At 35.9% G+C, this 26,172-nt stretch overlaps 1 protein-coding gene across 2 annotated transcripts; it reads left to right on the top strand.

Moving 5' to 3' along the window:
- Positions 1–177: 177 nt before the first annotated feature.
- Positions 178–25,524, top strand: WDR12 (WD repeat domain 12). 2 transcript variants are annotated; one of them, XM_082397136.1, is made up of 14 exons: positions 178–316; positions 902–998; positions 4,505–4,599; positions 7,419–7,513; positions 8,692–8,798; positions 9,709–9,824; positions 10,468–10,622; positions 11,926–11,971; positions 13,456–13,541; positions 22,829–22,969; positions 23,085–23,190; positions 23,356–23,488; positions 24,225–24,297; positions 25,175–25,524. In XM_082397136.1, the coding sequence occupies exons 2-14, from the start codon at positions 958–960 to the stop codon at positions 25,250–25,252; spliced, it is 1,272 nt and encodes a 423-aa protein (XP_082253262.1). In that variant the 5' UTR covers positions 178–316; positions 902–957; the 3' UTR covers positions 25,253–25,524. The 2 variants fall into 2 exon arrangements, with proteins under 2 accessions (XP_082253262.1, XP_082253261.1); XM_082397135.1 differs by lacking the exon at positions 178–316 and having other exon boundaries at positions 740–998.
- Positions 25,525–26,172: the final 648 nt, after the last annotated feature.

The following is a 26,172-nucleotide window of genomic DNA, read 5'->3' on the forward strand; positions in this document are numbered from 1 at the left end:
ACCTCCGACTCCCCCAGTCCCGCCGCCGCCGAGCGCCCTACAGGGCGAGAAGGGAAGTCCACGAAGTGTTGGAGCAGAGGGGAGAAAATTCAAAACGAGTCTACTCAACCTCGTCTTGGCTCCGAGGCCCCGCCATGGAGACCAGCACAGTGCGCAGGCGCGCCCCTCCGGGAGCGCGCAGCGCTGTTGCTTGAGATAAGACCACTATCAGCCACCGTCGCGTGTTTCCTTTCTGATTCGTTCTTTTTTTCGTATCCCCGCCTCTCACCTGGATCTAAAGCCTGAAGCTAGTGGCGAGAGCCCAAGAAAAATCTCGGTAGACTGAGAGTCTGATTGGGAGTATGCTTGAAAAAGTAAACCCGGAAAGGCTTTAGTGAATTAAAGCTGAAGGCAGAGGAAATATAATAGATAATTTGGCTGGAATCGGGAAGGTTTAATGCAAATAAGATAGTCTAGGGGCAGCGTGGGAAAAAAGACTACAATACCCAGTGGCTACGGCGTATGAGAAGCGCTGCTTTCTGGGGGTTGTAGTATCTAGGAGATGTGTTTGAATTATCGGGACTGAGGATAACCTGTTAAAATTAAAAAAGAGAGAGAGGGTGGAGAAGCCTATTTGAATCGGGCCTCTCTGTGTCTTCACAATCGATTGTAAGCTTAAATATATTTTTAAAAAACACAAAAAGATTAAAGGGACTCGCTGCCTTTAAGACTATGCTTTACTAATCGATGACTCCTAAATCTAGGAATAGGTAGTTGATGTTTGTGGGCTGGGCCTTGTGGAAGAGAAGCCTCGTGGTGCCTCCTGGCTGAGGAGGCCCGAGGAAAGAAAGCGGAAGCCCAGGTTCGACTGCTGCTTTTCTCTGACACGTGCAGTCTAACTTTGAGCTGCCTCTTTTTGCAGTCCTGAAAGGCCAAAGCGCCGGTTGTCTGTTACCCATACGTTTCTGTAGGCAAGCCATGGCTCAGCTCCAGACACGCTTCTTCACTGACAATAAGAAGTAAGTAAGCGTACTCCCTTTCTCTCCCCTCCTCTCCTCCCCCCTCCCGCCTCCCGCCCCCCGCCCCCCGGCCCCGGGATCCTTTCGAAAGACCACTCCTGTATGACTTTGTGCATCCCTGGTTATCTTTGCCATCAATTCACTTTTTCCCTTTTTTTGGCTGGATTCCTCGCTTGAGCGCGTTTTCCACTCAAGTGGAAGTGGTGCCTTGCGAGGATTTCTCAAGGATCACCTAGCCTTCTCGCCTAGACTCAGGCTGTATATAATTTGAATTGTGTGTGTAGGGTGACCTGAAGGGCTTAAGGTTTGCTTCCTGAATGAAGTGCATTATGTAATTGAACAGTGAACAACGGACCAAGTCGTTATAGGCTGTCTGCTAGTGGTGTTTCACAGTGTCTGAAAACACAACTTCATTTTCCTACGTAGGTGATAGACGATGCTTTTCTGAACCAGGCTAGAAGGTGGAGCTCTCAATAGGGAGTTGGTAGAACTAGTTTTTGATGAGTGTGAAGTCAATTCAGTTACAGATTTGTGTATTTATATACATAATCTACACGTATGCGTATATATATATATACCTGTATGTGTATACCTATATGTATGTAAACATTTTACCAATTTTACAAATGGTCCCCAGGTATGTAGCAATCATTTGAAACCTAATTATATTCTGCTTTGTGGCGTATATTACACTATTAATTAACTTTTTATCGTTTCGCCTGGTCTCTTCAACTATATTGTAAGTCTCTTGATTGTAGAGACTGTTATGCTTCTTGGATTGACTGAGTCAACAAATATTTGTCAAGTTCTTCTGGTACTGATGATAAATAATAAATATTTGTTGTATTAACAAGCTAATGTCAGCTATAAACTAAAAAACTCCCACCTCAATTAAGATTATATTTTTGATTCTGTGTTTGTAGCTTTATGTGTTGACCTGGTAAATCATATTCACTCCTCTTGTACTGTTGCTTACAGTATACATAAATTGTATTATCAATACAGATGAGTATATATACTTAGTTAAAATGCTTCTAAAGGAATATGGTGATGGAATAGCAGGATCACTGTATTTTTTCTAATTAAAAGTTTTATGGAGATTATTGTTGATTCACATGATGTTTTAAGAAATATTAGAGCACTGTATTTTAACTCCTGTGATAAATGGATAAACATCATATGTGTGTATGTGTGTTTGTGTTTATATATTTAGGTTTTCCAAAAAGGTAACAAAACCTAGAAATTAAACTTCTTGCTTCTTCCTTTCACACAATACGTTCTCATCAGTAAAATGATGGGGGAAAGTAAATTTATTCACGTATATGTGTATAATTTACATATGCATGTATATTCATATATGAGTATGTAATTATGCTACTTTTCCCTACTCATCTTACTGGCCAAAATATCATAGTAAACCAAAACTTTCAATTTCTAGGTTTTGTTACCTTTTGGAGAACCTAAATAACTTTTTACTTTTTTTGGCATGATAAATATATAACTATAGGCTTACTACTCAAAGTGTAGTTTGAAGACCAGCAGCAGTAGCATCACTTGGGAGCTGGTTAGAAAAAGCAGAATCTCAGACTCTACCTCAGACCTGCTGATTTAGAATCTACATTTTAACAGGATCTGAAACCTCCACCCCCCTCCCATTGTGACAAAAAGAGACTTATCATAGCATGTCTTGGTGAGCCCTGGAAGTTCTACCTTAACATCTTTTGAAACTTTTACATTCCCCACAAATATAGCCTAAATTCAGACCTTATGAAGACTTTTTTGTTTTTGTTTTTTGTAACAGCTTTATTGAGATGTAATTCACGTGCAATAGAATTCACACATTTAAAGTGTCCAATTCACTAGTTTTGAGTGTATTTGCAGAATTATACAACCATCACCACAGTAAATTTTAGAACAATTTTCATCATCCTTTAGCTGTTACCCCTCCCCCCACACCCAAATACTTCCAAATCCCCCAAGCCCAGGGCAATCACTAATTTACTTTCTGTCTCTATAGGTTTGTCTGTTATGGACATTTCATATAAATGGGATTATATAGTACGTGGTCTTTTGTGACTGGCTTCTTTCACTTAGTATGATGTTTTTCAAGGTTCATCCATGTTGGGTTTTTTTTATATATAAATTTATTTATTTTTTATTTATTTATTTTTGGCTGCATTGAGTCTTCGTTGCTGCGCGCCGGCATATATATATATCAGTACTTCATTCCTTTTTGCTGCTCAATAATATTCCATTGTATGGATATACCGCATTGTGTTTCCATTGTTCAGTTGATGGACATTTGGGTTGTTTTCACCTTTTGGCTATTAGGAATAGTGGTGGTGTGAACATTTGTGCACAAGTTTTTGTGTGAACATATATGTTCATTTCTCTTGGGTATATACTTAGGAATGGAGTTGCTAGGTCAAGTGGTAATGCCATGTTTAACTTTTTGAGGAACTGCCAGATTTTTCCAAAGCAATCATAGCATTTTACATTTCTACCAGCAATGAATAAGGGTTTAATTTCTCCACATACTCACCAACACTTAATATCTGTCTTTCTTATTGTAGCCATCCTAGTGGGTATGAAGCGATATCTCATTGTGGTTTGATTTGCATTTCCTTGATGACTAACAGTGCTCAGCATCTTTTCATGTGCCTGTTGGTCATTTGTATACCTTCTCTGGAGAAATGTCTATTTCGATCCTTTGCCCGTTTTTAAAATAGGGTTGTCTTTATTATTGAGTTATAAATGTTCTTTATATATTCTAGATACATGTTCCTTGTCAGATACGTGATTTGCAAGAATTTTCTTCTGTTCTCTCTTACAAGAGTTTCCTAATCTGCCTCCTGTTGTGTGTGCCTGTAATCCAGTCTCTGCAGTGCTGCCAAGAAAGATCAAACTATACAAAATTCTGATGATGTTATTTGACTTAGACAGTGGTTCCTCATTGCCTAGGGACAGAAGTAAAAAGTACTTCACACAGCATCTAAACCACTCCATGCACATCTCTTTAGCCTTATCTTTGGTCACTGTCTAGAGTAAAGTAACACTTTCTGGGATAAGCTGGGTGGGCAGCTCTTTAATAACTCTTAGCTATTTTTTTTGCTGCTCTCCCTGCTTTCCTGCACCCCTTCTTTCTGCCTTGCCACACTTCACCTGGCAGAGACTCACTTTTCTAGATGTAGTGTAAGAGTGATCTTTTTTATGCATCCTTTCAGACTCTGCTCTCCCAGCCCCCTTTCCTCTGTTTGAAATGACCTACCACTTGTTCTCCCATTTTATGTATTACTTATGACACTGTTCTTACATACTTTACTCGTATTTGATTACCAGACTTTAACCCTTTCCAAGAACAGAGACCACAGGTTAATTCATTTTTTGTTAACCCCATGTAGCAAAATGTCTGTCATGTATTAGATACCCAATAAATGTTTGTTGAATGAATAAATGCACATTTGTTAAAACATCTGTAGACTTGATTTATCGTTTCCTTTTTGTAGATATGCGGTGGATGATGTTCCTTTCTCGATACCTGCAGCCTCTGAAATTGCTGACCTTAGTAACATCATCAATAAATTGCTGGAGGCCAAAAACGGTGGGTATATATACTCTGAAAAGTTAGGAGAAAGCACAGTGACACTAACTAGACTGAAATACATCATATTGTTATTTATAGCCCTTTTGGGGCATTATTTTATAATATTGCATGGATTTTATCATGGTAAAATTTATAACATGGATTTCCCTGCTGTATGATACTTTGAAAAATGCTTTGAAATAAGTTTTCAGGAAAAAAAAAATTCAGTTTAATCTGCTTTTAAGGCAATATGGAGACAAGGTGGTTGAGATTTAGGAATAAAGATTTTAGTGTAAAAGTTGTGATGTAGAGGTAATGAAGACATGAGGGCTAGATTGGGTAGGCATAGAACAAGCATCTTGGTGCTTCTGCAAAGCAAAATGACAATATCTGTATTTGAGCATTTGTTTTGTATAGTAACAAATGCCATTATTAATACTAGTATTTTATTTAAGTATTTAAAATTCATTTAAAAATAATGGATAAAACAAACATAAACATGCCACAGTATCAAGTAAAACATTTATAAAGATATAAATTAAAATAAATTAAACGTATGAAAAAAATTTTACAGGCTATAAATTTATATGTAAATTTAATATAAAATTAAAATGATATGAACAATATATGCAAAAATATTGATCAAACAAGATTGGTCATAAGTTGATAATGGTTGAAGTTGGGCGATAGGTATAGGAAGGTTTATTATTCTCCATTTTTGTGTATGTTTGGAATTTTCTATAATAAAATATTTCTTTAAAAAGTAATGAAACCATACATATAGTAGAAGATTTAAACATGAAAAATGGAAAATAACATAAAGCATAATCTTTAAAAACAAAATTTGTCAATGGAGCCATCATTTTGAGGCAAGCATATTTTTATGCAGATGTTTCTGATGCTTTTAAAGCTCTTTTGATTCTACCCTAGTTGGAGGAATGGGGAGGTGAGAATTATAAACTAATGTCTAATATTTTCCACTTTCTCTTCCAATAATCTTATAACATTTTTGTTAAGCTTAAGATGTTTTTGAACAACTTTTTTGCAGGGGGGCAATGTCTTTTCATTGTTAGCAAGATATAGTTCTTGATACAGAGATATTCACATAGCATTTCCTATTGGTTCTTATCTTTCATCATGGATGTACAATAGTGTAGAGATTCTGATGCATAGTTAGTTTTCTAAACTCCAAAGATGTCATATATTCTACTTATTGAAAAACTCTGAACTAGCATAAGAATTATTTTCTTGCAATAGACACTTTGCAATATCAGTATATGGTTGTTTGTTGTTACCCAAATATTTGCATATTTTTCTAAACTTGTAGATGAACATTGATTTGTCTTTTTGTGTAAATCGATTAACTGAGTCACTGCTCTTGAGTTGAAGATGCAAAATGATTCAGATTTTTTTTTTTTTAATTTATTTTTGGTTGCATTGGGTCTTCATTGCTGCACGCGGGCTTTTCTCTAGTTGCGGTGAGCGGGGGCTGCTCTTCATTTTGGTGCACAGGCTTCTCATTGTGGTGGCTTCTCGTTGCGGAGCATGGGCTCTCGGCACGTGGGCTTCAGTAGTTGTGGCTCACGGGCTTTGTTGCTCCGCGGCATGTGGGATCTTCCAGGACCAGGGCTCGAACCCATGTACCCTGCATTGGCAGGCAGATTCTTAACCACTGCGCCGCCAGGGAAGCCCAGATTCAGATTTTTTAAAAAGTAACAAGTCAAAGAGTCAATGAGGGAATTCTTCTTTAAGAAGGATTTTATTATAGCTAATAAATCAGAAAGAATGAAGAATTCTTAGCATTTTGTAACTCCAAATGAAATAATAGATTTAAGAAGTGAATATCTATGGTTACTAAAGCCATTTATTAGGTAAAAGCCTGACAAAGAACGTTATGATGGATGGGATCAGACTGACATCATCTGAACCCAGAGGTAGATCTTAATATCATAAAAGGAGGCACAGTGAGATAGTGTGCTTTCTAATGTGATACAATAGGAAATACAATACGGTGTGTAAATATTCTTGCCAAAAACAGACAAACCCAAAGTCTAATCAGGCATTTGGGTCTGCCTAATGTACAGGTTGTATGTAGGTGGTAGAGGAACATGTTAAAGGATACCTTGGAGATATAATCAACCAAAGCCAGAATGTAAGAAGTATTACAAGAAGACCCAGTTTCTTCAGCAAATAAAAGGCAATGGAAAAAAAGGATGGAGAACTGTTAAAGATATTAATCAAATATAATGTGAGGACTTTGGATGCTGATTCTAGAAAGCTCACTGTAAAAAGACATTTATGAAACAAGGAAATATGAACATTGACTGGCTTTATGGTATTAAAAGGAATAAGTAATGTTAAATTTTTAACATTGTGACTTTTTTAGTCTTTATATTTTAGAGATACACACTAAAGCATTTACAGATGAAATTATATCATTTCTGAGTTTTGCTTTAAAAAAAACCAGCAGGAGAGTGGAGGGAGGAGTATAGATGATTGTCCATGAGTTGGTAAAAGATGGGAATGAGGATTCATTATGTTATTCCTACTTTTGTATATATTTGGGATTCTTCTTAGAATACAAAGGTTTCCTTAATCAAAATGATTACACCATCAACAATAAAAATATTATACCAACAGAACAAAGTATTTCTGTTCTTAAAAATCACATAATATACTGGAATACATGGTCTGATTGTGCCATGGAGAAATTCTGGAGAAAGTTGGAGGCCACACTAGGATAACAGGTACCTGTTTGTTTTGGGGGTCTCTCATTTACCTCTGCCAATACCACTTCAGGTCCTAACAGTGATAATTTTATTATGTATTTTCTTTAGAGTTCCACAAACATGTGGAGTTTGATTTCCTTATCAAGGGCCAGTTTCTGCGAATGCCCTTGTTCAAACACATGGAACTGGAAAACATCTCATCGGTAAGTTCAAATGCTTACCTGCTGTATTTTACTTAAGGTATTACCAGATAATGTAGGAAAACTTCATTTAGAATCAACCTGAATCTACAGGAACCAAGAGCCTTTTGATTACTGTTTTTTCCTAGAAACTGAACCTCGGTTTCTGTATCTTCAATTTTTAAATTCCCTCTTTTTTTCTAAGTATTATTCAAGAAATGTAGATGAATGAACATGGAAAGATAACTTCATATTTGTGGAACGGTTGTCAAGAAAGGGAATAGCAAATATATGTTTACTACTAATAAAGGTATATAAAATGATTGTGCACATATATAAACTTATGGGTTAGGTTATTGTGATTTATAGTTGATTGCCCCATCCTCTAATATTCAAACTTTCCTTATTATTACTTTTATAATTTAAAATATAATTAATAATTGCTTTTATGATTAGGGGGGCAATTTTTGGAACTGTGGTAAAATATACATAAAAGTTATCTTTTAACCTTTTTTTTTTTTTTTAATTATTTATTTATTTATTTATTTTTGTCTGTGTTGGGTCTTCGTTTCCGTGTGAGGGCTTTCTCTATTTGTGGCAAGCGGGGGCCACTCTTCATCGCGGTGTGCGGGCCTCTCACTATCGTGGCCTCTCTTGTTGTGGAGCACAGGCTCCAGACGCGCAGGCTCAGTAATTGTGGCTCACGGGCCCAGTTGCTCCGCGGCATGTGGGATCTTCCCAGACCAGGGCTCAAATCCGTGTCCCCTGCATTGGCAGTCAGATTCTCAACCACTGCGCCACCAGGGAAGCCCCAACCATTTTTAAGTGTACAATTCAGTGGCATTAAGTACATTCACAATATTATGCAACCATCACCACTGTCCATTTCCGGACTTTTTTCATCATCCTAAACAGAAGCTCTGTATCCATTAAACAACATGCTTTTATGATTTTATAAAGTTTCTTATATTCTTTTTTTCTACTTTTAGCGTAAGTTTTCCAAGGTCATTAATATTTCTTAATATTACTCTTAGCATGCTGTTAGGTCAAAGTTTTTCACTATTTATATGGCTCCAAAATTTCTGGATTCTGAAGGGGAATTACATGAAGGAGATAAATTAAACTGGGGGTCCTTTATTTTCATAATGTACCATTTAAAAACTGCACCACCTGATTGATTTCTGGTTTCTGTCTGTGACTAGGAAGAGGTTGTGGAACTAGAGTACGTGGAGAAGTATACTGCACCTCAGCCAGAGCAATGCATGTTCCATGATGACTGGATCAGTGCGATCGACGGGGCAGAGGAATGGTATTGCCAGATGAATGTTTTTGTATCCACTTTAAGTGTACTATATGAATATTTTTCTCTGATTACTTGTTCTTTGTGAAAGTAATTTTGTGATATATATGTATATACTGTGACCATGCCAAAGACCTTTAAATTTAGTGTAGTCAAGAAGAAACATATCTATTAATAGATTTTCTTTTCTGTCTAAAGAGGTTGTAGTGACATTTGTCTTCCGAATAGGTCGTGTGTCTTAGGGCATTTATTTGATTATGTTGCTTTTAAGACCAAGAATATAATTTGTTTCATAGAGGGAAAAAAAACCTTTTCTAGCCACAGATCTCCCAGCCTACTACCCTGAAGATGCAGATCATGCTATTTTTAGGGCTGAAAAGGGCAGACTGGAATCAAGAAGGTATGAATCGTTCAGAGCAAACCCCCTCTGGCCTTACTTGTAGAAAAACACCTCAAGAATGGATCTCAGTAGGAGCTTACTTTCAAAGAATGTCTCCCTGGAGTTATTACATAGTTATGTTTTTACTGGTTTTACTTTTACTTTAAATGGTTCTACTGGTTTTTTATTTAATGATTTTCACTGGTTAAATACAAAGGACTATTAGGCTTTTCAGACAATTCGCTTAGCTTCCCTGGGAGTGGTAGTATTTTACAACAATAGTAAAAATGAAGTCTAGGGTTTGTCGGTTACATGTTTATTTTAGGAGGTCAGGAAAAGCCAAATGTAACATCTTCTGATTTATTCTAGTGTGTTTTGAAATCTTAATCTTTATATTAAAGAAGAGTTTAAAAATATAATCCTCAAGGTTAAAAATATAATCCTCAAGGTTTACTTTATCAGTGCTTTAGAAATATAATTGATTTCAGGGTTTGAAAAAAGCTGTTTTTTGTGTTTCATAGGATTTTTTTCTCCTCACAGGATCTTGACTGGTTCTTATGATAAGACTTCTCGGATCTGGTCCTTGGAAGGAAAGTCAATAATGACAGTTGTGGGACATACAGATGTTGTAAAAGATGTGGCCTGGGTGAAAAAAGGTTAGGACTCTGCCTAAATTGAGAGGAATCCTGGATAGGGAATTGGAAATAAGCCATTTTCGATGCTGGGGCAGAATGGGGACAGGATAGGAAATGTCTCATGCCTCAGTTTTTATAAATATAAAATATTTATATTTTAAAATAATATACACATAAAATATACACATAAAAATATATACATAAAAAATATATGTATATATATTTCAAAAATATACACATAAAAAAATCCGTAAATCAGTAGAAGTGAATCCTAAAATTATATCACATAATATATATTTTCAAATTAATATTGAGTGTGTTAAATGCATGTCTTTTATAGTTTTGTTTTGTTTTGTTTCTTTGGCTGCGCCATGTGGCATGCGGGATCTTAGTTCCCCAACTAGGGATCGAACCCGCTCCCCCTGCAATGTAAGCGCAGAGTCTTAACCACTGGACCGCCAGGGAAGTCCCTATACTATTTTTGAAGAATCTTCCCTTTTATACCATCAGTTAGCTTCTTTTTTCAAAGGTGGCCTTTTTTATGAGGTCTTTTACCTTTTTAACATCTTTATCAACAACTACAAAAAATTCAGTTCTTTAGTTTTGGAACACTATTTAAAATTTTTGTACTAATTTGTTTCTTATCCTTGTGTTCTTTCTTCAGACAATTTGTCTTGCATACTGCTGAGTGCCTCTATGGATCAGACTATTCTCCTGTGGGAGTGGAATGTAGAGAGAAACAAAGTGAAAGCCCTGCACTGCTGCAGGGGTCATGCTGGCAGTGTGGATTCTATAGCTGTTGATAGCACAGGAACCAAAGTAAGTAGCTATTGTGTTATTAGTACTGTGTTCAATTAGAATTTGAGCTTCTTGGTGCAAACATGTCTTTTCTACATAAAGTCACTGTGATCGGCCTACTTCCATAACAATTGGTGACTAAAGAATATGATTTCAAACCAAAAGTAAATACTCGTAATGAGAGATATGAAGAGTCACTCCCTCACTCTGGGTATCTCCGGTTTAGAATTTTATATAAATTGCAGAAATTTTAAGAACTCAGGTAAACAGTAATTTTCTTTATGTAACCTCCTCAAATCATAGTGATTGACATTTTCAGTCCTTCAGCTACTCATAGTGCTGTCGTTAATTGAAAATGTCTAGCTGATCACCTAAAACTTAGCATGCACTAAAGTTAGCATTAATCGAGGTTGTTTTACTATTATTGCTGATCTACTCTTTATCACAACAAAATGGTAAAAGTTAGTCAAACTATGAGGGCAACACAGTATTTACTTAAGAGGGGTTACAGACTCCCTCACCATTTGAAAATTCTCCAAACCACAATGAAGTATTCTAGATTTAAGAGTGTTTCTTCAGCATTTCTTTGCCAGTTAGCATAACAGAGGAAGTTTCTGCATTCAAAGTTAAAAATTTATGAGTATTCATATTGAGCCATAAAGAAGGTTTACATGTTGTTGAGTCCAAACCTAAGTGAATTAACTGTACCCTGTCCTTTGGCTATAAGAGATAGAAACTCATCCTGAACTTTTTTTAGCTTAAAAGACCCAAGGAGGGAGTGATGCACCACATCATGAGCAGGGTGATGATGCATTTGGATCTCAGGAACCAATGGAGTAGAGGCTTGCATATGGCCAGCACACCTCCTCCCTCTTGTCTTCCCAAATTGACTTCATTCTCTTACCTCAGTCTGGCTTTCTCCACATGGCAATAAAACCTGGCCTTCAATATTCCCGGGTTTTACATCCTATACTGTCTGTCCCTGGAAAAAGATTAACTTCAGCTCTCTAAAACACAAGTTTTCCAAAAAAAAAGGCTCTGAAGGAGGAAGAGACCTATTGCCACAGTGTAGGTCAGTTGCCCACCCTGATCTAAGCAACCATGGCCAGGGTACGGGCCCTATAAGAATGGCAGCTCTTTCAGTTGCCATGAGATTGAGGGTACAACTTCCCAGAGACTAGGAAGACAGGCAGATAGGTGATGCCATAGTAGTAAGAATTTCAGGGCAAAGTAAAGATTTCAAGTTAAATAGCAGGAAAAAACCAGGCAAGCAATATGATGGATTATATTGCATACTCTTTTTCCCTTCATATATTTTTTTTAGTTTTGCAGTGGCTCCTGGGATAAGATGCTAAAGATTTGGTCTACAGGTAAATGAAATGTTTCTTCTACTTTGACTTATTAATGATATTTCAAGAATTTCAGTGAAAAAAGACTTTTTAGCCCATATTTTTCTATAAAAAATGGACCAGAGCTTTTTAGGTCACAAATAAAGTACTATAGTATAGAGAAAAATTAGTATATTTCTTTGTGTTTCAAAATGTTTTTCTACTCTACCATCCCCTTATTTATTGGACGATGTCACTGAATCCCTGCAAGTATCAATAACACATCTGGTGCAGTGCGACATAACTGCCTTAGTTCTGAGTTCCCTTATTCAGGAATGTGGAAATAAACAAATTACCTTCTGTGTCATCTTGATATACTTTACTATTAGAGAAATTTCTTAGTTATGCTGGTTTACTTTAAAAAAAATTTTTTTAATACAATTTTACCAATTTTCTCACTTTGAAAACGTAGATTAGAAGGAACAATTAGAGGAGCCAAGGGGACTCTTAGAGGAAAGTACCTTGATAATAGTAAGAAGACACTGCTAGAAGAAAAGAAGGGGGAAAACCCACATATATTTTAGAAAGTAGTAGTACAGAACTATTTATTGCATGGGTAAGCAGATCAGAATACCTCTGTTGCTTCTGAGGAAATTGCTATATTACTGTACAACACCCTAAATACAGTTCACAAAGTAGAGTTGGGGAGGGGGGAGATAATCAAGAAAAGCTTAAACAGTTTTAAATAATTCTGTGTAAAATGGCAGGAAATATAAATCCATTTTAGTTAAAGCAAACAGTTTTGAGGCAGAAAGTTGTTTGTGTAGGAATTTTTCCTTTTGTGAAATACTTTTTGATAGTGCTGGGTAGATGAGATATTATCTATGATTAGTTGTTACCCTTAAGGTGCTTATAGTCTAGTTTGGGAAAAGCACATGACATTTATAAAATAGTTACAAAACATTAAAATCTGTGGCTTTTTATCTGGGTTTGCTACCTAGCCAAATGATGGATAACGAAGATTTTTTTTAATCAAAAAATAACTATCTATGAAACACTTTTAATTTATTGTTAGAAAAGTAAAATAGTCAAGAAGAATAAACATGGCTGGAATGTATGTCCTTTTAACATGTGTTTATTTACCATGTCATTCCCTTCTTCATAATATAAATGCAATCTGGTCAGAACTCTCCTACAACTAACAGTAAGCAACTTTTCATAGATATGGTAAACTGATGAATAGCCATAATGATAATCTTTATAAGATACCAAACTGGTTAGGTTTTAGGGTTTTAATGTATAATACTTTATTTTTTGCTTTCTCCTTTTCGAAGATTGGTAAGCCAGGTATTGTTTTTAGATATAATTTTCCATTAACCAAAATAAGGAGAAATGTTAATTCCCTAACCAGTTGAGATAACATAGAGAAAGTATATACCTAGAAATATAAGAATTATTTGAGACTGTTTGTAATTAATATTTACCTTAAATTTTAACTCTATCAAATCTAATTCTCTGTGATATAGTCCCTACAGATGAAGAAGATGAAATGGAAGAATCCACAAATCGACCGAGAAAGAAACAGAAAACAGAGCAATTGGGACTAACAAGAGTAAGTATTTGTGAGAACTGACAGTATTGGGCTTAGGGGTGTTTTTTTTTGATAAATTTATTTATTTATTTATTTATTTTTGGCCGCAATGGGTCTTTGTTGCTGCACTCCGGCTTTCTCTAGTTGCGGTGAGCAGGGGCTACTCTTTGTTGCCGTGCACAGTCTTCTCATTGTGGTGGCTTCTCTTGTTGTGGAGCACGGGTTCTAGGCGCACGGGCTTCAGTAGTTTTGTCATGCAGGCTCAGTAGTTGTGGCGCACGGGCTTAGTTGCTCCGCGGCATGTGGGATCTTCCCGGACCAGAGCTTGAACACGTGTCCCCTGCATTGGCAGGCAGATTCTTAACCACTGCGCCACCGGGGAAGTCCCGGCTTAGGTCTTTATTGACAAATATATGTTAATTTAATATAATTGTTCATATTTAGTTTCCTTTTGTCTTGTCTTGCTGCTTCAACCATAATTAGGCTTTCTTTCAGTAGATCTGTAAATTTTTATTATAAATACTCTGCTGCATTTATTTGAGTTATTGAATGTAGTTGCATTAAGCTAGGTTTACAGCTTGATAGGTTGATTATTTAGCTATTATATTTGGCCTCATGGTGAATTTTTTTTTTTTAACATCTTTGTTGGAGTTCCTCATGGTGAATTTTAAAGTAGGATCTTTTAATTGTTGAAGATTTCACTAAGTTTAGTGAAATATCTCATTACCTGACTGTTTAATGATAATGTTGCAGACTCACAGACATAGAAAACAACCTTATGGTGACCAAAGTGGAGAAGGGGTGGGGGGTGGGGCAAATTAGGATTTTGGGATTAACAGACACAGACTACTATGTATAAAATAAGTAAACAACAAGTCCTACTGTAGAGCACAGGGAACTATATTCAATATCTTGTAATAAACCATAATGGAAAAGAATCTGAAAAAGAAGAGATAACTGAATCACTTTGCTGTATACCAGAAACTAACACAACATTGTAAGTCAACTATACTTCAGTTTAAAAAATAGTAATAGTAATAATGTTTCGTACACTGAGGATGTAATTTTAGTACATCTCCTAAATCAGTAGAAACCAAGAGTTTAATTGAGGTTTTGATTCTGTCATTTTGCTATAGATCCAATTAAATCAAACTCAGAAAGTTAATCCAGATTCTTATTTGCTCTGTTCCACTAGAAGGATATTTATCATAATATGATCTGACCTATATTAATATACTTAGTGAGAAGAACAATACTGAGTCAGATTTAGGAAATCATGTTTCATTCATTTTCTAACAGCTGTAATGGATGTGCATTAAATCAGGCACACATTTGCACGTTATTTCTTACAGTCACCAATAACAAGATATCTTATAAAAACTGTTGAAAATGAGGAATAAGTGATTCCTCAAACTCAGTAAACTGCAGTAAACAATAGCACTTACTGTTTCCAACTGAAAGTAGTGATTTTTAATTTATACATTTAAACATAGACTGCTGAATTGCAAGTTCAATGATCTGGTGGCAATTCAGCTTCCTTATCACTTGTCTCATAAGACAAATTAAAGCTGGAAATGCCTTACCAATTGGATAATGTGCCAGTGGTAATTTATTGATGCATATCCCTGATCAACCTTTAAAGAATATATCTGAGTAGAAAAAGACTTCTTGAATTATCAAAATACTTTACTCATAAGGTAGCTTTTTTTTTTAACCTTTATGTTAGTTGAAGTTTGGCATACATATAATTAAGTATACAGCTCAATGAATTTTTGCAGTTGTGTATACCCAAGTAATCACTATCTAAATCAAAACATCAAGAATTACCGACACCCTAGAAGATGCCCTCTAGGCTCCCTTGAAATCAGTAGCCTCCTAAAAGTGGTCACTGTTCTGACTTATCCTAGATTAGTTTCACCTAGTTTTAAGCTTCATATACAGGCATACCTCGTTTTATTGCACTTTGCAGATAATGCATTTTTTACAGATTGAAGGTTTGTGGCAACTGTGTGTCAAACAAGCCTGTTGGTACCATTTTTCCAGCAGCCTTTATTCACTTCGTGTCTCTGTGTCACACTTTGGTAAGTCTCAAAATATCTCAGACTTTTAAATTATTATTATATTTGTTATGGTGATCTGTGATCAGTGATCTTTGATGTTACCATTGTAATTGCTTTGGGGTGCCATGAACCACGCCCATATAAGACAGTGAACTTAATCAGTAAATGTGTATGTTCTGACTGCTCCACCGACCAGCCGTTCCCCCATCTCTCTCGCTCCTCTCGGGCCTCCCTATTCCCTGAGATTCAACAATATTGAAATTAGGCCAATTAAAAATCCTACAGTGGACTCTTAAGTGTTGAAGTGAAAGGAAGTCTCATGTCTCTCACTTTAAATCAAAAGGTCGAAATGATTAAGCTTAGTGAGGAAGGCATGTCAAAAGCTGAGAGAGGCCAAAAAGATAGTAGGCCTCTTATGCCAGTTAGCCAAGTTGTGAATGCAAAGGAAAAGTTTTTGAAGGAAAAGTGCTACTCCAGTGAGCACATGAATGATAAAGTGAAACAGCCTTGTTGCTGATATGAAGAAAGTTTGAGTGGTCTGGGTAGAAAATCAAACCAGCCACAACATTCCCTTAAACCAAAGCCTGATCCAGAGCAAGGCCCTAACTCACTTCAGTCCTATGAAGGCCAAGAGAGGTGAGGAAGCTGCAGAAGAAAAGTTCGAAGCTAGCAGAAGTTGCTTCAAGAGATTTAGGAAAGCAGTCTTTATAACATAAAAGTTCAAAGGGTAGCAGCAAGTGCTGATGTAGAAGCTGCAGCAAGTTATCCAGAAGATCTAGCTGAGAAATTAAACGAAGGTGATACCCTAACCAACAGATTTTCAAAGCCGATAAAATATCCTTCTTTTGAAAGAAGATGCCATCTAAGACTTTTATGAGAGAGGAGAAGTCAATGCCTGGCTTCAAAGCTTCAAAGGACAGGCTGACTCTCTTGTTAGGGGCTAATGCAGCCGGTGACTTGAAGTTGAGGCCAGTGCTCATTTACCGTTCCAAAAATCCTAGGGCCCTTAAGAATTATGTTAAATCTACTCCATCTGTGCTCTGTAAATAGACCAACAAAGCCTGGATAACAGCACATCTGTTTGCAACATGGTTTACTAAATATTTTAAGCCCACTGTTGAGACCTACTGCTCAGAAAAAAAGATTCCTTTTTAAAAACATTACTGCTCATTGACAGTGCACCTGGTCATCCAAGAGTTCCGATGGAGATGTTCAAGAAGATTAACGTTATTTTCATGCCTGCTAACACCGCATCCATTCTGCAGCCCATGGGTCAAGGAGTAATTTCAACTTTTAAGCCTTATTATTTAAGAAATACATTTCATAAGACAATAACGGCCATACTTAGTGATTCCTCTGATGGATCTGGGCAAAGTCATTTGAAAACCTTTGGAGGGACTTCCCTGGTGGTCCAGTGGTTAAGAATTCGCCTTCTAATGCAGGGGACGTGGATTCGATCCCTGGTCAAGAAACTGAGATCCCACATGCCGCAGGGCAACTAAGCCCACGTGCCACAACTACCGAGCCTGCGTGCTCTGGAGCCTGCGCGCCACAACTAGAAAGAAGCCCGCGCGCTGCGACAAAAGATCCTGCGTGCCGCATCGAAGATCCTGCAACTAAGACCCGACGCAGCCAAAACTTAAAAAAAAAAAAAAGAATTGAAAAATAAATTTTAAAAAAAGCTTTAAGAAAAAAAAAAACCTTTGGAAAGAATTCACCATTTCTAGATGCCATGAAGAACATTCATGATTTACTGAGGTCAAAATATCAACATTAACAGGAGTTTGGAAGAAGTTGATTGCAACCCTCATGGATGACTTTGAGGGGTTCAGGACTTCAGTGGAGGAAGTAACTGCAGATGTGGTAGAAATAATAAAAAAAAACTAGTACTAGAAGTGGAGCCTGAAGATGTGACTGAATTGCTGCAATCTCATTGTAAGACTTTAATGGATGAGGAGGTGCTTTTTATGGTTGTGCAAAGAAAGTGGTTTCTTGAGATGGAATCTACTCCTGGTGAAAATGCTATAAAGATTATTGAAATGATAACAAATGATTTAGAATATTACATAAACTTAGTTGATGAAGCAGCAGCAGGGTTTGAAAGATTTGACTCCAGTTTTGAAAGAAGTTCTGCTATGGGTAGAATGCTGTCAAACAGCATTGCGTACTACAGAGAAGTTGTTCATGAAAGGAAGAGTCAATCGATGTGGCAAACATCATTGTCGTCTCATTTTAAGAAATTACCACAGCAACCCCAGCCTTCACCAACCACCACCCGATCAGTCAGTAGCCATCAACACTGAGACAAGACCCTCCACAGGCAAAAAGATTATGAGTTGCTGAAGACTCAGATGATGGTTACCATTTTTTAGCAGTATTTTTTAATTAAGGTATGTACTTTTTTTTTATACATAATGCTATTGCATATTTAGTGTACTACAGTATAGTGTAAACATAACTTTTATATGCACTGGGAAACCAAAAAATTCTTGTGACTCACTTTATTACAGTGTTTGCTTTTTTGTGGTTGTCTGGACCCAAACCCTCAATATCTCCGAGGTATGCCTGTAATATCTGTGAGATTTCATTCATCTACTGCATGTAATAGTTCTTTTCAGTAATAGATAGCATGCCTTTACATGAATATACCAGAATTTATCTGCTCTTCTTTTGATGGACATTTAGATTGTTTCTAGTTTTAGCCACCATAAATAAAGTTGCTGTACTTGTTTTTTGGTGCACATATATTGTCATTTCTGCATATGTAGAATTGCAGGAGTAGAATTGCTGAGTGACAGGGTACACACATGTTCAGTTTTCTGAATGTTTAATACTGCCAAAACATTTTCCAAGATGGTTATATCAGTTTATACTCCCACTGACAGTGTATGAGAGTCAAAGTTACTCCACATACATATCACCACTTGATATGGTCAATTTTTTAGTACTCTGATTTTATTTTAGCACATAACATGTTTACATTTACTTACTGTTAAAAGGTGTCTCATTTTGTGATTTCTGGTGGTGTGTAGTGTATTTTAAGTCCCAGCCCTTTGATAGCTAATTTTGAAGTGCCTGTTCATGTTTTTAGCACTTTTTTTTTTTTTTTTTGCCGCACCACACGGCATGCGGGATCTTAGTTCCCCGACCAGGGATCAGACCCATACCCCCTGCAGTGGAAGCTTAGAGTCTTAACCACTGCATTTTTTTTTTAAGTGTGTTGCTTATCTTTTTTTTATTGATTTGTAAGAGTTATTTTGTATTTTGTTTTTATTTTTTATTTTATTTTATATTGGAGTATAGTTGATTAACAATGTTGTGTTAGATTCAGGTGTACAGCAAAGTGATTCAGTTATACATATATATGTATCTATTCTTTTTCAAATTCCTTTCTCATTTAGGTTATTACAGAGTATTGAGCAGAGTTTCCTGTGCTATACAGTAGGTCCTTGTTAGTTATCTATTTTAAATAAAGCAGTGTGTACGTGTCAATCCCAAACTCCCAATCTATCCCTCCCCCCTTCTCTTCCCCACCCCCCGGAACCATAAGTTCATTCTCTGTGAGTCTGTTTCTCTTTTGTAAATAAGTTCATTTGTATCTTTTTTTTTTAAATTCTGCATATAAGCAATATCATCTGATATCTGTCTTTCTCTGACTTATTTCACTTAGTGTGATAATCTCCAGGTCCATCCATGTTGCTGCAAATGTCATTATTTCTTTCTTTTTAATGGCTGAGTAATATTCCATTGTATATATGTACCACATCTTCTTTATCCATTCATCTGTCAATGGACATTTAGGTTGCTTTCATGTCTTGGCTCTTGTAAACAGTGCTGCAGTGAACACTGGGGTGCATATGTCCTTTCAAAGCATGTTTTTCTCCAGATATATGCCCAGGAGTGAGATTGCTGGATCATATGGTAGCTCAATTTTTAGTTTCTTAAGGAACCTCCATACTGTTCTCCATAGTGGCTGTACCAGTTTACATTCCCACCAACAATGTAGGAGGGTTCCCTTTTCTCCACACCCTCTCCAGCATTTATTGTTTGTAGATTTCTTGATGATGGCCATTCTGACTGGTATGAGGTGATATTTCATTGTAGTTTTGATTTGCATTTCTCTAATAATTAGCAATGGTGAGCATCTTTTCATGTTCCTCTTGGCCATCTGTGTGTCTTCTTTGGGGAAATGTGTATTTAGGTCTTCTGCCCATTTTTTGACTGGGTTGTTTGTTTTTTTGATATTGAGCTGCATGAGCTGTTCGGAAATTTTGGAAATTAATCCCTTGTCAGTCACATTGTTTGCAAATATTTTCTCCCATTCTGTGGGTTGTCTTTTCATTTTATTTATGGTTTCCTTTGCTATGCAAAAGCTTTTGAGTTTCATTAGGTCCCATTTGTTTATTTTTGTTTTTATTGCCATTACTCTAGAGATGGATCGAAAAAGATATTGCTGCGATTTATGTCAGAGTGTTCTGCTTATGTTTTCCTCTAGGAGTTTTATAGTATCCGGTCTTACATTTCGGTCTTTAGTCCATTTTGAGTTTATTTTTGTGTATGGTGTAAAAAGATGTTCTAATTTCATTTTTTTACTTGTAGCTGTCCAGTTTTCCCAGCACCATTTATTGAAGAGACTGTCTTTTCTCCACTGTATATAATCTTGCCTCCTTTGTCTTAGATTAATTGACCATAGGTGCATGCATTTATTTCTGGGCTTTCTACCCTGTGGGGCAATTTCTACCCTGTTCCATTGATCTATATTTCCATTTTTGTGCCAGTACCATACTGTTTGAATGACTAGCTTTCTTTTTGTATTTTGTATTCAAGGTCTTTGCTGCATATAGGTATTATAAGTATTTTCTCCCACTCAGTGCCTTACTGATAACTTTTATTTTTAGGTGTGCACGTTCATAAGCTTGCTTCCACTGTTCATTTTATTTGAGAGAAATCACAATATATTCATTTTTTTCATTTAGGTTTTTATAAGCTTTAAATCTGTGCATTCATAAATTATTAATTGAAGTTATGCTAGAAACCCTTGAAGTGCTATTTGAAGTGAAAATTAGAAATAATAGGAAAAGTTGGATTATTAAGACCAAAATTAGACAAATATCAAAAAGTTATTTTCTCTCTGGATTTCTTTCTAGTACCTGGCTTGTATTAATATGAGTAATGCTCTCATTCAGTTCATTTATTGGTCATTTGTTTCATATATTAACATACAATAAGGTTTTTTCCACATTTTCTCTCAAAATTGCTGTTTTTCCTGCAGTACTATTCTTTTTTTGAGCATTTGTTCTTTTTTTTTAAATTAATTAATTAATTAATTCGGCTGCATCAGGTCTTAGTTGCAGCACGCAGGATCTTCATTGCGGCACTTGGGCTTCTCTCTAGTTGTGCGCAGCCTCCAGAGCACGGGCTCCTCTGTTGCTTGCCCATGGCATGTGGGATCTTAGTTTCCTGACCAGGAATCGAACCTGCGTCCCCTGCATTGGAAGGCGGATTCTTAACCACTGGACCACCAAAGAAGTCCCCTCCAGTACTATTCTACTGAAGTTTGTTTGCAGTAACAGTGCCAAAGTTGACTTTTCTATCTTAAAAAAAAAAAAAAAAAATGTACATGTAGGAAAATTCACTCTTTTTGGTGTATAGCTTTTGAGTTTTGATAAATACATAGAATATGTAACTACTACGTATTCAAGATACGGGACAGTTTGCCATCCCCTGAAACTCATGTTGCCCATTTGTAGTCAACCTTTCCTCTCTATTTCTATCACCTGACAACCACTATCAGATCTCTGTTCCTGTAATTTTTCTTTTTCTAGAATATCATATAAGTGGAATCACACAGTATGTAGCCTTTTGCATCAAGCTTTTTTTTCACATTATGTATTTGAGGAGGGAAACAAAGAAAGATTCATCCAGATTATTGGGTATCATGGTTTATTCCTTTCAAATGCTGAGTAGTAGTCTATTGTATGGATATACAACAGTTGGTTTAATTCACCAGTTGAAGGATATTTGGGTTGTTTCTAGTTTGACAGTTATGAATAAAACTGCTATAAACATTTGTGGACAGTTTTTTGTGTGAACCTAAGTTTTCATTTTTCTTGGGTAAATACCTAGGAATGGGATTGCTTATTCATATACATTTACCCATCATTTTACATGCCATTTCCTATCCTGGAGCCTCTGATTATGTTACCTTACTTTTTGTTTTGGATCACAATAGAGGTTGTTCTGTTCCTCACTCCTCTATCAGGTTCCTTTACTACTTTCAGGGAAATTTTAGGGCTGGAAGAGAGACCTAGGGATCATTTGGTCCAGCAGTTGGCAAATAATAGCCCCACAGGTGATTTGGCTGTGGCCTGATTTTGTACTACAGAGTGCTAAGAATGATTTTTACATTTTTAAGGGGCTTTAAAAACAAAGAAGAACATGGAACTGAGACTGTATGTGGCCTGGAAAGGCTAAAATTTTTACTTTCTGGATCTTTATCAAAAAACTTTGCTGATCTCTAATCTAGTACAACCCCCTTAACATTTAAGAAGATTAAATGTAACAGAGTTACACAAGCAGATTAACTGTCCCCCATTTCAAGAGTTTTCCTTCTTTCTGTTACATGTTCTTTGTATTTAAAACAGACAGTATACCTAGTTTGATGATTTTAATTTGAGAGGGACATTAGAGATTTTGGAATTCTAATAAATGAGCCATGGGCATTATTTAAAGATTGGATGCTGAAGAAATGAGGTGGTGAGAATAACCTATTGCAATTAATTAACCTGGAAGAGTTATGTAGAAAATAGCAGCACCTTAACTCAAACCTAGGTCTTTCTGACCCCAGAGCTTTTTCTACTAGCTTCTACATATAACATCTTTGTCAACTGGGAGAATTTAATTAGTGTTAATATTCCTCAAAATGAAAAGTAGAGCAGAAGGGGAAGCAACAGAATACTGTGGAAAGACTACAAATTTTGGAGTAATATTTGGGTTCAAACTCAGATCTGCCATTTATAAACAGTGTGACCTTGGGCAAGTTATCTTTCTCAACTTCAGTGTCTTTATCTATAAAATAAAAACAAATATGTCTTGGAGGATTGCTGTAAAGAAGAAATAAGGTAGGATATGAAAGCTAAAGCACCTGACAATATCTGGCATATTGGCTTTAAAAGTAGTAACTATTTTTATTGTTTCAATCACTCTAAACCAAAAATGCTTTCCCTTTTGGGTGTCCTTCATTTCTAGACTCCCATAGTGACCCTCTCTGGCCACAAGGAAGCAATATCCTCGGTTTTGTGGTCAGATGCTGAAGAAATCTGCAGTGCATCTTGGGACCACACAATTAGAGTGTGGGATGTTGAGTCCGGCAGTCTTAAGTCAACTTTGGTAAGACAAATTCAGTGCTGCTCTGATTAACTTTGAGCTTTTAAGTGGTAAACTTCTAGGAGATGGTTACTTTTCGCCCACCCTGGTTACATGTTCTTTCCTTTTTTTTTTTTAGACAGGAAATAAAGTGTTTAATTGTATCTCCTATTCTCCACTTTGTAAACGTTTAGCATCTGGAAGTACAGATAGGCATATCAGACTATGGGATCCCCGAACTAAAGGTGAGTTGTATAAACCTCTGAAGGAAAAATATGAGTGAGTAACGTAAGTTTCTCTTCTCACGAGAGATGTGTATAAAAAGATAATTTTCTAGAAATTTTTTTGGGGGTTCTGCCTACTTCTGTTTTCTAAAATTTAATAATGGTTGTCTGTTTTGTTTTGCTCAGATGGTTCTTTGGTGTCGCTGTCCCTAACCTCCCATACAGGCTGGGTCACGTCAGTCAAGTGGTCTCCTGCCCATGAGCAGCAGCTCATTTCAGGCTCTTTAGATAACATGGTTAAGCTGTGGGATACGAGAAGGTAACTCCTGTTGATGACTTACAAAGGAAATCTATCAATTGCCTGTTGTATACAGAGAAAATGAAATGAACACTGAAATGACTATCCAAAAGCAGAAGGGTCAAAAAAAATTTCTCGGTCATATATCCTGAAATGATACATATTGATATCAAAAAGGAAGGCCAGGATCAAAGGAATTTTCTTAATGTTAATATGTTGGGGTTTTTTGCAATCTGAATGAATTTAATTGTGATAGTTTATGAAATCCATCTTTCTGACCTTGTTATATAAAATAGGAAAAAAAACCCTGAACCTTAATATAAATATGATAATTATGAATTAGAAGGCCAGTGGCCTGAATGAATGGAACTGTGGTCAAATTGTAAATTATATGTTAATAGGAAATTAAGTAAAAATACAGAATTTTAAAGATAATCAAAATTTAAAGGTTCCTTTCTTATTCATCAGTTAGTGCTACGATACTAATATATGCAGAGGGCCCCCAAGAGAACGCATATACAATTTATTTACATATTTCTACAAGTAGAATGGAGAGGCAGTAACCAAAACCACAGTTTGCTAATGATACAGGAAAAACAGGAGAGGTAGTCAAGTAAATGCTCAGAATTTTAAGATTAAGTGGTTACTGGGGCAAGGATGGTAAGCTAAAATTTTCAGAAAAGTATAAATGATTAGTCATATATGTTTGTTTAATACTATGAAATGCATATAACACGTTAATATTTTCGTCTTTTAGTTGTAAGGCTCCTCTCTATGATCTGGCTGCTCATGAAGACAAAGTTCTGAGTGTAGACTGGACAGACACAGGGGTAAGAATTTATTAGTTATTTGGTAGAGAGGAAGAAACTACATTATATTTTTAGAATAAATCTGGTATTTGTGTTTACAGAGTTATTAGTTTCAATATATCTGATATTTATAATTCTGTATTCTAAGTTCCATTAATATTCATAAAATCTCATATCTCATTTAAAGAAGAAAAAAATTGTCCTTTAATATTAGGAGTAGTAAAATTTGAATATTTTGAAGCAGTTTTTTTCTCATGAGTATTTTAATGAAATGTTTTAAGTCCCTAAACTTGCTACTTCAGACTAATTGGATCAAAGTATTTGCTACTTAGAAAAATCTTAGATAATATGGCTGTATTATAAAATGTTCTTAAAGAATTACAATTTAATTATACACACACACACACACACACACACACACACACACACACACATAAAAGCTCTTATTACCTAAGAACGCTTTCCTAATACAGGTCTGAGGGCTGTTTGAAAAATTTGTAATATCCATTTACCTACAAACAATTAATGTGCCATCTTTTAAAAACTTAATTTTCTTAAACAGATAGAACTATATTACCCTTCAAACGTTTAAATTTTATTACATTTCTTAGCAAATGCTTCATAGAAAGTACAGTAGCATATTACGCCTCAACCAAATTAAAATCACCACTTCTAAAGTTTTAATATAGTGTATATATATAGTATATGTGTAATATAGTAGTGAAATTTGATGCAATTGGCCCGTTTTAGTATTAAGTATTAACTCTCAATGCAAGTTAATTGCTCATCCACGATTCCTTCTGTATCAGAATCATCAGTATTTAATTAGGTTCAGCAATCATATGAAATAATTGTATTTACTTCTGTGTTTATGTTCTTTTCCTCTCCCTTTACGCAGTTACTTCTGAGTGGAGGAGCAGACAATAAATTGTATTCCTATAGATATTCACCTACGACTTCCCATGTGGGCGCATGAAAGTGAATGATAAATTTGGCTACAGAGATTCCTTCTGTAAATGAAATTGATAGAGAATTCTCAGATTACATCAATGCAGGTGCAGGAAGCAGCCTTTTAGATTAAAGTTTATATACTATTTCACCCTTGATGATAGTTATCACTGTCTTTTTCTTTATTGTGTATTTATTATACAACAGTTATGTTTATTAAATGTAAAATATGGTCTGCATTCTCTACCTTATGAAAACCCTTGAAATTAAACTGAGTTTTTAATTTCTCTTTTAAAGGTATTGGTTTGAATTAAGAATTGCTTTTGAAATGCCATAAAAGCATTATTAAAAATTCAGTAATTGTTCAGATTTTTATCTCTAAGGGAGAAACTTCACTTTTTAAAAAGTTAGCTGTTTAAAAAAAAAGCATCTAAAAAAACTAATAAATTTTAATAGAGAAAAAATTAGAAATACAATCTGTGTTTGGTAAAATAAAATACAATAAATAAATAAATAAATACAATAAAATACAGTAAAATTAGAAATACAATCTGTGTTTGGTAAAATATGTCTAACTATAATAATGTCCTTTGTAGGTATTCAGAACATTAAAACATGTAGGTATTTCCAGTTAATTAAGAATTTCTTGAAATGTTTTAAGTGAAGTACTTTGTATTAAAGATAAGTCAGGGAGGGGACTTCCTTGGTGGCCCAATGATAAAGAATCCGCCTTCCAATGCAGGGGACGTGGGTTCGATCCCTGGTTGGGAAACTAAGATCCCACATGCCACAGGGGAACTAAGCCTGCATGCCACAAACTACAGAGCCCACGCGCTCTGGAGTCCACGCGCCACAACTACAGAGCCCACGTACCCTGGAGCCTGTGTGCCACAACTAGAGAGAGAAAACCCACGCACCACAACTAGAGAGGAGCCCGCATGCCTCAAC

This window comes from Balaenoptera borealis (genome assembly GCF_965194805.1).
Source record: "Balaenoptera borealis genome assembly, chromosome: 6".
Classification (NCBI taxonomy): domain Eukaryota; kingdom Metazoa; phylum Chordata; class Mammalia; order Artiodactyla; family Balaenopteridae; genus Balaenoptera; species Balaenoptera borealis.

Excerpts from the sequence above, each read along its gene's own strand:
- WDR12 (XM_082397136.1), top strand. The coding sequence starts at position 958 with ATGGCTCAGCTCCAGACACGCTTCTTCACTGACAATAAGAA. Across the intron at positions 4,600-7,418 it reads ATTGCTGGAGGCCAAAAACG|AGTTCCACAAACATGTGGAG; the intron begins GTGGGTATATAT and ends TATTTTCTTTAG. Across the intron at positions 24,298-25,174 it reads TAGACTGGACAGACACAGGG|TTACTTCTGAGTGGAGGAGC; the intron begins GTAAGAATTTAT and ends CCCTTTACGCAG.